This window comes from Syzygium oleosum, unplaced genomic scaffold, assembly GCF_021117445.2.
Source record: "Syzygium oleosum isolate NSW1041296 unplaced genomic scaffold, Sole_v2.1 Sole_v2.51, whole genome shotgun sequence".
NCBI classification, from domain to species: domain Eukaryota; kingdom Viridiplantae; phylum Streptophyta; class Magnoliopsida; order Myrtales; family Myrtaceae; genus Syzygium; species Syzygium oleosum.
The window spans coordinates 134,071-147,175 of record NW_026607535.1 but is presented as its reverse complement, the minus strand read 5'-3'; the positions used below and the strand labels follow the sequence as shown (position 1 = coordinate 147,175).

At 41.4% G+C, this 13,105-nt stretch overlaps 1 protein-coding gene across 1 annotated transcript; it reads left to right on the top strand.

The window, feature by feature from the left end:
• Positions 1-4,306: 4,306 nt before the first annotated feature.
• On the top strand, positions 4,307-8,248 carry LOC115689596 (metal tolerance protein 9-like). Its single transcript, XM_056307214.1, has 6 exons — positions 4,307-4,640; positions 5,501-5,613; positions 5,876-6,121; positions 6,789-6,869; positions 7,324-7,554; positions 7,698-8,248. The coding sequence occupies exons 1-6, from the start codon at positions 4,442-4,444 to the stop codon at positions 8,028-8,030; spliced, it is 1,203 nt and encodes a 400-aa protein (XP_056163189.1). The 5' UTR covers positions 4,307-4,441; the 3' UTR covers positions 8,031-8,248.
• Positions 8,249-13,105: the final 4,857 nt, after the last annotated feature.

Here is a 13,105-nt window from a genome sequence, read left to right as displayed (position 1 = left end):
AAACGTCACAGTGTTACGGAACGATTCATCCAAGTTTGAAAATACAGACTTATCTCCACACATGTGATTGCTGCAGCCGGTATCTAAATACCACAAATTGTGATGAACCTCTTCTTTTGCATGACAAGCCATCAACAGCGACACTTCTTCTACTTTCTCTGCAAAATTTGATTTTACACCACGATTTTTGTTGAGATTGGTTCTACATTCAGATTTATAGTGGCCATACCTGTGACATCTATAACATTCAACATTTGACTTGTCTACAAACTTCGATTTGTTACCAGTTGAATAGTTGTTGTCACGGCATTTCGCTTTCCATTTGGAATCAGTAGCATGATCCTCATTTGATTTCTGGTGTGAAACTTTGTCCTTCCATCTCCCTTTCCCACGATCAGGACCTCTTGGATTGGCTACTGCCTTTAATGCTTGTTCCTCTTTATCTTGCTGGACAATTTTTTGCTCATGAACCAGCAAAGAACTCTGCAACTCGTCAATTGAAAGTTCATCAATATCTTTAGATTCTTCTATAGAACAAACAACGAAATTAAATTTCGGTGTCATTGATAGAAGAATCTTCTCGATGATGGTGACGTCATCAATCTTCTCGCCATGGATCCGCATCTTGTTAGCGATCATCATTGTTCTTGATAAGTAATCAGTAACGGATTCGCCGGTCTTCATGCGTAGGTTCTCAAATTCCGTCCGAAGCCCTTGAAGTTGCACGCGCTTTGCCCTCACGTTCCCTTGATACTTTTTCTTCATTGCATCCCAAATATGCTTGGAGGTGTCTTTGCAAAGAATTGTCTCCAAGGTTGATCGATCAATAGCTTGAAAAAGGTAATTCTTGGCTTTGAGATTCTTTAGTTTCAATGCATCTAAGTCAACTTTTTGTGTATCAGTCAATACCACTCCAGCCGCTAGTTCTGCTACTCTAGAATCAACGACATGCCAGTACTCTTTGGACCGCAGGAAATTCCCCATCAACATGCTCCAATGATCATAGTGACCATCAAAGTGAGGGATAGCTGGCTAAACGAAATTATCAGTGGCCATTGAGAAAAAAAAGATTGATGCTGCCTTCTCACAACCAGGCTCTGATACCACTGTTACAGTATTAGAGAGAAAGAAAACTGACAATATGCAATGAAGTAAGTCTATTTCTTACTTCTTAAAAAAACAGAATGCTTACAACGGATGCTCTTTTAAAGAGCTAATACATGACGGTTAAGAAAGAAAGTGCATCCACTAACTCCTAAAAATAGCAACGTGCAGAAACCACCTACTGACTTGGTAAAACACAAACCCATGTTCAGCACCACTATAAAACAGACTCCTAAAAACTAGGACAACAAACAACTGACTATAATAGGATAGATAAACATGATCAAATAAGATCACATGACTCAACAAAGAGTGAGTAATAGCAACATGAAGTTCCTAGTTTGACAAATGACTACTGTTGCTTGGGAAATTATCAGAAGCAAGAGTGCTAATGTTGAGTGGCACAAACTCGTGTATTCTCCCCCAATGTCCCAAGATTTGGCTTTATTTCTTGGTTAGTAATACATGATAGATTCCCTAATTTTGAGAGGATCGAGAGTTGGGTTCTGTTGGGAGTACTAGGTTTTTCTGTGCTTGTTCTGTAATCTAAGCACTGATGATGAACAACATCATCAGCAGTGGTATTAAGATCAGCATCATGCATCTTCATCTTTCAATTGTCTCCGTACAAACCATGATGCGTGATAGCCTTCCAAGTCAAATTATGATTGAGTTGAGTCTGTGCTTGTTTAAGGAAGCTCACTGGGCTTTGATACGCATGAAAGAAGCTCCGATTGGACGGGACAGCCAGATGATTTCTGGGCTTATCTTGTTTCTTATCACTTGGTTTTTACACAGTTGAGAATCTATTGATCTTTTCGGTGGATGTAAGGGCCCAAAGTAAAAAGGGATGAGGATGATGACAAGTCATCGTCTCCAAGAGCTGATACGATTCAGTTCAGATAGGGGTGAATCCTACGTCTCTCGTATTGCCCAAAGTCGTTTGTGAATTTTTATGTAATGATACAGATGCTGGGGGTATGCTATTCGAGCTATCGTTTTCCAGGGCAGGTGGATTAGTTGCGGTCAGAATGTAATAATGCTTTAGTTTATAAGGTAACAATGGCAAGTAACTGTCAAAGTCGGCGAGCGTGGATGATGAAGTAAGTCTCTACTCCCTAATCAAACCCCTAGAGGAACTTACTGCGCAATATCGAGGCGTGCCGATGCGGTTGCGATTGCTGTTTCCTCCAATGCTTGTATTGCTAGTCGTATTCCAATTGGCATGTCGTTTGGGGAGGAAGCTTCCACCTCTCCTTCCTTCCTCTCCCCAATTTGTTTAATGTGCGTGGAAACAAGTTCAAAAGCTGTGCTACCTTGTTTTTTGGGTGGCTCACGCCTTTCGGCAACCGTCGCAACTCTCCTTTTTAGACCATTTTGTTCGTCTGTTCGCTCCTATTTTCGTTTATTTCGCGAAAAATATTTTTAAAAAAAATATGCTTTCCATTTTCTGGCATTTGGATCGCTTAGGAGAATAGATCGACGGAAATTGTTTTCCTTACCAAAGCTTCAATTAAGGAAAATGATTTTCTATATAAAAAATTGAAAATTATTTTTCAAAATCTGATATAGGGCCGCGCCGCAGTAAGCTCACATCAGAGGTTGCATGCGGGCACCATCTAAGAGTTTTTAGAGACATCCAGGAACTTCGCCCTCAGCCACCACGACGCCACCTGGTCCCTCCTTGCCGCCCTCGCCTGTTTTTCTTCTTTGCCGCCCACCCGCACCCTCCGACGAGGATCACATCTTCGAGGCCATTAATGCTGCCACCAACGAGGGTTCTTCTCTTTCTCTCTCTACTGGTTCAATGAGATAGAGGGCGGAGGGCGTGAGGGACCCAGGATGACACGTGTCGTTCGTTGAGTGGGCCAGCCCTATGGTGACGTGAAGGGGGCCCGGCCTACCTAATATGTTTTGTTCAGCGTTAATATAAGTTCGGATCTTTAGCGCTAATGTCAACTGTGGCCTCACATCACCGACGAATCTTGTTGAATATATTAACGTCAGTCCTCGCCCCCGTTTGTTAAATCTGTGTACGAGAGAACAGATTCCAAAGCTGTATTCGTGACCTCACTGTTGCTTTAGCCATCAGAAGAAGGGAAGAGAATATATTCTCTCAAGTTTTGTAAGTGGATATGCAAACTTATTGAGATAGCGATATCGATACTTGTAACCCATCAATCGGAAGCATGTCTGAAGGGAAAATACTACAATATGGAATGAAACGGTTGATCATAAGCTTTCAATACATGCAAAATAGGAGAATTAATCATCAGGTACATTGTTGTTAGTAAAATTAGAACTGCTATTTCAACTTGAAGGAAAGAAACCGTTTTGTTGTTGCCGCCCGATCGCAATCGTTGCATGATCGCACGCCACCTGCGTCCGCCGGTCCTTGCTCAGGCAACACTTTCTTTCCTTTTAGTTTTATTCAGAACGTGAGTTGGGAAGCGAAGACCAATTTTAGAAATCTTACCCCAAATTTTGTTTTGTATAAAAAAAATCACAAAAATCCAATTTATTTTCAAAAATACATCCCATGATCCAGTCTCAACTTGATGTGGCACTTTCATGTCGACAATAAATCAACATAAACAAAGTAATGGGGCTTTCTTTTCGACAAAGAAAAGTTTAGGGCAAATTTGGACCGAACCTAAAAATTGGGTTTTTTTTTTTAAAGTTTTTTGGGGTGGATTTGCTATTGTCCCTAATTTTCATATCCTAGAACGGTTTTATTTTGGAGAATTTCAACAATTTTTATTGGGTTGGATTTGCTATCGAAGTGGAAATGCATCGTCGGTCTGTACATATCGCCCCATTACTTTGCTGATGTGGATTTGTTATCGACGCGGAAGTGCCACGTCAAATTGGAACCGGATCACAGGGGTTTATTTTTGAAAACAAATTGAAATTTGTTGATTTTTTTTTCACGGAATAAAATTCGGAGCAGATTTGGGATTGAACTTAAAGTTTGAGGTTTTTTTCATGATAAAAAAAAGTTCGAGGCAGATTTGGTATTTTTGAACCTAATTTTTGGGGTATTTTTCGAGATAAAAAAAGTTCGGGGTAAATTTGAAACTCGACTTAAAAAGTTGAGGATTTTTTTAAAGAATTCACCCGGATAACGAACGAGCTATATAAATGCGGAGAGCAGCCGAAAGTATCTCACTAAACCAACCGATCGTTGTGGGAGTCGACTTTTGACTTGGTTCAAAGACCGATGCGCACCGTCATTGGTACGCTCTCGCTCCATCCAGTGCGCTAGAGAGACGCGACGAAGCTTCAGCTTCCGGCGCAGATAAAAAAAAACAAGTGAATTGTGTGATCCATCCGTAATATGGAGCAGATCATCCTTCCAGTCCGCCACGATCATCCTTCCTCCATGGACGACTACAACGACGACGCCTCCTCCGCCGCCGCTCCCTCCTCATGGCGTCTCAGCCTCACCGAGTTCCAACTCCCTCCCCGCGACGGCCGCCGCCCCCCCCGCCCCGCCAACTCTCGCTTCTCCTGCCGCCACCTTCTCCCTCCCCCGAGTATGTATCTCCCTCCCTCCCTCCTGTGCCGCTTTTCCGTGGAAGCGAAACTGCCTCGATCTTTAGCGTTTTTATCCCTAGTATTTTGTGGCGTATTCGCCATTATATATCCGCCGCCTATATATGTCGCTGCAGTTGGTACGTTGGGGCTCGTGCTTTTGACATTTTCGGTGATTGATGGAGATTAACGTGCTGTGTGTCCTGTAATGGCAACTGGCAACTTCTCTTGCGAAAGCGCCACAATGTCTGCGACCGACCTACTCTTTTACTTTGGTCCGTGTTTTTGTACGTAATGGATGAATTTGGGCTTGGTCCGCTTGTTAGTGTACTGCTGTGGTGGGAACCGACAATTATGCTGAGATACACGTGCGAGCTGTGTTAGAGAAGTCTCACGTCGGATAATTGACGTGGTGTTGAGCAGTTAATATATCCTAGTTGGCCTATAACTTATTGGCTTAAACTTTTGAGTGAATGTGGGTCCAACTGGATACGTTGACGGGCTCGGACTTGAGCTCTCTCTTGGCGATCTCCCAAAGTGAAGGGGTATCAGGTATTGCTTCTATTTGCTCATTTTCGGAGGTTGGAATTGGTTCGTTAGTATGACCTTAGCTTTGGAGCATTTTTTGTTTCCCCTGGTTATCTTCTTCCAGCCAGAGGTATCGATCAACGCAAACACAGATGGAAAGTTAACAGGGTCTGACACGTAATGGTTACTCTCACCCGTGGTCAAATTCAGGTCATTGTGTTGGAGAGTCAAGTTATATCATAGAATGTTTATACGGGCGACTGTTTTGATTAAAGTGGGAACCTTCTTATTTGGCTCGTCAGTGATCAGATTGTATTAAATAATTTCAATTTAGGGAAAGAGCGCAAGCTAGCAGAATATTACAAGAAACAGGAAAGCCTTCTCGAAGGGTACAATGAGATAGAGGCCATGACTGAGTCCGGGTGTTTTCCCGGAAGCCTGACTGAGGTAGATTCTTTATAGCTCACATCGTCCTACACTTCCTTAGTTTCAGACCTTAGGATTGTGCTTTCTTACTCCTAGGAAAAAGGAGATTCTTCAATATATTGAAATGCTTCTCTCCACTCGGTAGCTCTGGAAGCAAGAGAAACAATCATGGAGATCTTTCACAACTTTTATTTGAATTGGAGAATAAAACATGAGTTTATGACATTATTTTTGAAGTTTTCTAAGAAGAAATCGCTTCTGATCAATGAACCGCATTTTGTAGGATGAAATGAGGCAGCTCGCAAAGAGTGAAAGATTTGCAGTCCATATTTCAAACGTGGCAAACATGGTGCTTTTCATGGCAAAGGTCTACGCTTCCGTCGAGAGCAGATCGCTGGCAGTTATCGCCTCGACCTTGGATTCATTCTTGGATCTACTATCAGGGTTTATCTTGTGGTTCACGGCAAAAGCTATGAGGAAACCAAACCATTATCATTACCCTATTGGTAAGAAGCGGATGCAACCAGTGGTATGTTCCCCTGCTTCCTTGGTTAGACATTCTAATTGAATCCGATTTTTCTTTGCTCCCGCTAAATTTCACTAGCCTAGCCTAGTCTTATGACTATAACTTGATTCTTCTGTCCTGCCTTCTTTACTGTTTGTTATGTAACTTGATTTACGATGGCATGCTCGTTATCCGATAGCTTCAGCTAGCTAAGTTTTATGTGAGACTTCAAAAATAAAAGATGGGCCACTTACCGTGATAATGCATGGCTTAGTCAATTTCCCTTGGCCTCCGTAGTTAGCTCACTGAAGAAGGCACTGTCAGATATAGTTCTTGTATAGCAGGGCTATTGAAGTAGAGTAGGATGAAGCGTGACGACTGATGATAGGAACCAAATAGCCATGCAGACAAGGGGTATCGAAAAAATGATCAGGGTAAAAGATTATTTTGGTTTGATTTGGCTTCAGGTCGAGATTGTCTTGGTGGTGTCTAAGTGTATGCATTGTTGGGGTCACTGTGGTCCGCTACTAACAAAAGCCTGACCATGTGTTTTTCAGATACGAGGAGCTAATGACCCCAATATTACCAATACGAAATTCTAAAGTTTCTCGACCAGAATAATATGTGTTGACGTAATAAATCTTTGTGATTAAGCTACAGGTGTAATGGTATTGACGGCTTGATAATGCAGGGTATAATTGTATTTGCTTCGGTGATGGCAACTCTTGGCTTACAAATCCTGTTGGAGTCTTTTCGAGATATCATGTCCAAGGCAAGTGATCTTTTTGTTGTTTGCTTTGTCGTGTCACTTGCAAACATACTCATAAAGAGGCTGGTATAGACTTGTTTACGGAGCAGTTGGAATGGGAGGACTTCAGGTTTTCTATTGAGCCTGCTAAAATGGAAAGAAGGCTTTGAGTCTCCTCTTGGGACTAGGATATTCTAGTCTTACTTGTACCGTTTAGAACTTACATTAAGAGGATATGAACTTCTTTCTTCTGATTTTTTCATTTAGACACTTTTAGAAATTTGTGGGAATAAAAATGTTGCTGCATCACAGATTGACCGATTGGTTCACCCGGTTTCACTGCCACCTTGCCAGTAACCAATTGTTTTAAGCTGGCGGACTTAAGATACAGCTACTGACTTACTAAAGCTTAGACTTCATCCCATCCCTCAATTTCACTTATCTTATTTCATTATATTTCAATCAAATCTACATGCAGTCACACCCAGAAACTGCTCATGAGAAGGAGAAGTGGATGATCGGGATTATGGTTTCTGTTACAGTAGTGAAGTTTGCCCTTATGGTCTACTGTCGAAGATTCAAGAATGAAATTATCAGGGCCTATGCTCAAGATCACTTCTTTGATGTTATAACTAATTCTGTCGGTCTGGTGGCGGCTGTCCTATCCATTCAGTACTACTGGTGGATAGATCCAGTTGGAGCTATAATAGTAAGTTCATCTCGAGCAGTCCTACTTTTAGTTTTTCCATTGTGTGTTTCTGACTGTTATAGATCTACTATCCCCCTCCATCCTATCAATTGGTTTATGTTAGGCACGACTTTTCTCAGCCAAAATCATTACGTACTCTGCAGATAGCAATATATACCATAGGCACGTGGGCCAGAACGGTGATTGAGAATGTATGGTCGCTTATTGGAAGAACAGCCCCACCTGAATGTATAGCAAAGTTAACATATCTCATTTGGAACCACCATGAAGAGATCAAGCACATTGACACAGTGAGAGCTTACACTTTTGGTTCTCATTACTTTGTGGAGGTCGACATAGTATTGCCTGAAGACATGCTTTTGAACCAAGCCCACGATATCGGGGAAACACTTCAGGAGAAGCTGGAGCAATTGCCCGAAGTTGAGCGAGCTTTCGTCCATATTGATTTTGAGTTTACTCACAGGCCTGAGCACTAAAGTATGAGGTGGATGGATCATATCTGACCATTTAGAATCAGGCGGCTACTCCCTTTCCTTATACCGTTTATTTAAATGCTTTCACTTGCATTAGGAAGAGACGTACACGCAAAAGCTTTTTATCCTCACTGATATGTGCTGAAGATCAGTGGTTGGTTGAGGCAGTGTCCTTTTTATTAGTAGAACTACTTTTGAAATAATGCGCCATTTCATTTTTTTCTTTTGCGTCCACATTACTGCTGATCACAGATGGTGCTATCAAAGGAACTTCCTGCTCCTCCAGAATAATTTGACTGCTTTATCTGAAGAATCAGTCTGGCACAGTTTTTCTTTTGGTAGATAGCTGGGAGAGTCAGGGTGACGTTCGATACCAGGCGTAGGATCTACAGACGTGACCAAGTTGCCAGTGCCACACTTCATTATGTGTGCGCACGCGCGTCATATCCTTTGTTATATAAATCTGCAGATATACACAGATCTATTAACAATATAAATGTGCAAAAATGGTGTAAGTGTCTCTAGGAAAGGTGCTAGAAATATCACGACTCCGTGACAAAACTTTGTTCATAACTGAAGATGGGACATTCGGCATCTAACAAATCAACTACTTCGTTGATGAGTCTGACTCATTTCAATACCCAACATTCATCCATCAACTGCCACTTTTCTAGCCATCAAATTTTGGCAAAATAATATTGACCAAATCCCCCTCGTTCATCACACCCAAATGCAGAACCGAGCCCCATTCCTGAAACTCTGAAATTCTCTCGTTTCTTTTCTACACTAATGCTCTGCACTAGCAAACGACAAACGACTGGAGATGTACTTTGTAGGTTTCGTCCCTTCCGTTGAGATGTCTGCCAACAATAATGTGGTTCGCTATCCCATTATTAACCAATATATGCCGTGACCCTCCCAAAGGTGAACCACCAAGGAAAAACTGATGAATTACTGAACGAGCACAAATGATTCCTCTCACCATGCGGTACTTACACTTAGCATGAGTCCTCCCAAACCTTACCGATCGCAACTTGAATTCTCAATTCAATTATGCAATTTAAATCATTTTAGAGTTGTCACTAATCTATTATCGATCGATTCAGAACCCAACTAAAACACGTGAGGATGTTTTACTTCTGTGAACCAGGGAATCATGAGTCTAGGGATTTGGTTACGCTAGATAAATCTAATATCATTTCAATATCTTTTTCTCTTTTTATGAATACGTTTATCATGCGATCTTCATCATTTTTATTATCCGAAATTGCTAACATGTGAAAGTAATCATGCAAGGTGCACAAGCAATAAAGATAAATATCCAATAATTAAAGCAGTAAATAAATTGCAAGGAGAAATTAAGTAACCCGAAATGCATCAAGCAAGCCTAACCAAAGCCTTATTATCGATCCCCAGGACGGAAGCCCTCTAAACTATCAGTCAAAAGATAAAGATGCAATGATATAATCTATGCATGGACTAAGTGAGATGTATAAAACATGTATGGAACCTAATCTAATGAATTAAAGGAATTGGTCTGGGTTTATCACACACAAGCAACTTTTGCTACCCAGAAGATGTTCTGGATGGAGGCGAAATAACACAAAAATGGAAAGAGAAAACCCCCTAATCGAGTAACAGTTAAAGGCGATCATCACCGCGGGGCGATCGCCCTCACGATGACCATCGCCACAATTGCGGCAGAGGGTGACCATCTCTGTCCTATCCAGTCAGGTAAAATTATCTTGTCCCTATAGTCCGAACACCTCATCCGGGTTCTTGTCCAAATCCAAATTATGCCAATCTATCCAATCCGATCCATCAAACGACGCCCTCCCGGTTTTTCTTCATTTAGGATAAGCAAGGATTTCATTTGCCTAGATAAACAACGGGAAGGAAACTCCTACAGTCCTTTACCAAAGCCAATCCATAGGGAAAATCTAACTTGATATGATGAAGAACATTATCAGCAGTGGTAGTAAGATCATCAGCATCATGCATCTTCATCCTTCAGTTGTCTCCATACAAAACATTATAATTGAAAGCAGTCCAAGTCAAATTAGTATCTCATTAATCAAAGTTCTATGTTTTCATTGAGTTGAGTCTGTGCTTGTGGGAAAAGGCCCACTGGGCTTTGATACTCATGAAAAGGACCTCCCCTCGGATGAGACCCTCAAATGATATGTCGGCTTTATCTCGTTTCTTTATCACTTGGTTTTTACACGGAATATAAAAGAAAAAAATTGTCAAAAGTCCTATGTTTTCTATTGTATTTCATCAATTCGATCTTAAATCTTTTAATTGTGTCAATCAATTCCTAAATCATCTCACGTTTTACCAATCAAGCCAATCCGGCCAATTTTAGCCATAAATCGCTAACGTAAATGCTGACCGTCTTACGTGGCGTGACCGACACTAATACTAGCAATTTTTAGTAATATTTTCATATTTTTCCGATTTTTTTATTAATTTATCTTTTTATTTTTCCTTTATTTTTACTTTTCTTTGTTCTGTTTCCCCAACTGTGGCCGACGACCTTGCCAACCGACCATTGCCGAGGGTTAGCAACCCTCGCCCAACCCACCTAAGGGCGTTGCTGGCCCTCGCTGGCCACAGGCAAGGTCTATTTCGCCGGCCAACAGGTGAGGATGGAGGGCCGCGACGCTCTCGCCCATGTCAGGCAACCTTATTGGCCACAGTTGGCGAAAAAACATAGAAAAGAAAAAAATTAATTAAAAATTCGAAAAAAATGTTATTAAAAATTATTTCACATTAGCGTTGACTATACCACGTAGAACAGCCGTCCATGTTAGCGATTTCCGACCAAATTGGCCCGATGGACCCAATTGATAAAACCTGAAAAGATTTAAGACTCAATTAACAAAATGCAAAGACTTAGGACTGAATTGATAAAAGTGCAATAAATTTAGAATTTTTCAGATAATTTTCCCAATATAGAATCTATTAATCTTTTTCGGTGGAGGTAAAGGCCCCCAAAAAGAAAAAGGGATGACAGATGATTGATAAGTTACCATCTCCCACTTTATTTGCCTCGCCGGGGCCAAGCGTTGATTGAATAGTCGGCCACGATTCAATCGAGATACTATTTTCGGGGTTATTACGCAATCAAAAGTGTCGTTTTGGCGGGGCAAGTGGATTAGTTGCGGTCTGAAATGGACATACGTGCACGGGATAATTGCTTTGCTTAGTTTTTAGGCGTGCTAATGGGTGGGGGTAAGTAAAGTGTCGAAGTCGGCGAGCGTGGAAGACGAAGTGGATCTCTTTACTCGGTCGTCACCACTCACCACTCCCAAAAGCAGCACTCACGCGTCTCGTCTCTTCTCTTATTCCTTTCCCATTACAAGATAGAAAGAGGGTGATATATCTCTCTTCACGAACGAACTTGTCACGCGCGATTTCGGGGCAGATGCCGCTTGCTGTTGCGGTTTGCTGCAGTGTCGTCCCATTCTCGTCTCTTGCTTGGAATGCCGCTTGGGTTTGCGAGAGAGACGTGAGGCAGCTTCCTCCTCTCCTTCCTCGCACCACCACCCCAGCCGCCCCCAAAACTTGCTTAATGCGCGTGTGAAAGAACAAATTCGAAAGCGCACGAGTGTTTTGGCCACCCCAGCCGCCCCCAAAACTTGTTTAATGCGCGAGTGAAAGAACAAATTCGAAAGCGCACGAGTGTTTTGGCAACAAGCCCTGCTCTCTCTCTCTCTCTCTCCTTGTGGACCGTTTTTGTTTGTATTGTCACTGCTCTCTGTTGTGGGATTTATGGAATCTTCTGAAGTGAGATATCATGACCTGACTCTGGATTGGAGCCACCGGCAGACAGAAAGAAAATACTAGTAATTTTCACAGAGTTTTCTAAGTTTACTGACATCTCGAGGTCACGCGAGAACAAAAGGGGCCATAATTTCGTACAATCCCGATCGGAGGAGCATCTGATTGGCGGATGGCAAATTATGCGCATCACTCACGTGGAAACTCAATGGGAGAGTAGTGTCGATGCGTTCAACCTACCAATCAAGGATGTGATTGGAGGAATGTATCATATGAAATGGAACGGGGGATTGCGAGCTTTCGATAAAAAAAGGAATTTATTGATCAAAAGTGCTGTTACTAGAAGTATAACTGCTATTTTAAACTGGAAAGAAACAATCGGTTGTCAGCCCATGCCATGTCTTACTTTGGTTCTAGAGTCAACTTATAAATTGGGGACAAAAGGGGATTATGATTTATAATTATGGGGTATATTGGTCAACTCAGTAAATTGCATTTGGGAGCAGCAAATCGCATGCTCCACACTCGGAACAAGAAGGACATCTGAGAAAGATGACCTGAAAGCAAGTTGGCGTCGAATATGATGATTCTTTGGTTTTTAAAGATGCGCGCGGCGACGATTCTATACCCGAGAACTGATTCTGCTCAGAAATGATTCTTTTTTATTTCATACCCGAGAACTGATTCTGCTCATAAATAATTCTTTTTTATTTCGTACCCGGAAATAATTTATAAGCATTTGAAGGCGTTTGGTAACTGCCCAAAATTTCTATTCTTAGAATAGAAAAAGAACATAAATACGCTTGGCAACTACACAAAATTTCTTTTTATTAATAATATATATTGAATTTTTTAATATTTCTTTCTCTCTTTTTTTTCTTTCCCTTCCCTTCCTTGGCCATGGTCGGTCGCCGGCGCCGGCGACTGGCCACAGGCCAGGGCCAGCAAGGGCGTCGCGAAGAACAACAAACCAAGAGGGAAAAAGAAAACCAAGAAGAATAAAATATGAAAAAATTGTTTCCAGAATCAAGAAGCTTTTTTTTTTTGCTTCTTGATTTTGTTCCAAAACTGATTCTGGGAACGAATTTTTGTAAATTTGTGCCCGAATGCAAAAATTTTAATAAATAGATTTCTATTTTCAAATTGATTCTGAAAATAAAAGAATATAAATTTTTACTATTTGGTAACTTGCCAAACGGGTCCTAAGCAACGTACGTACATTCAGACCAAAAAGAAAAAAAGGAACATACAAACATACATGCATGCAGGAATAGGAAGTTGACCATTTTGTCAGG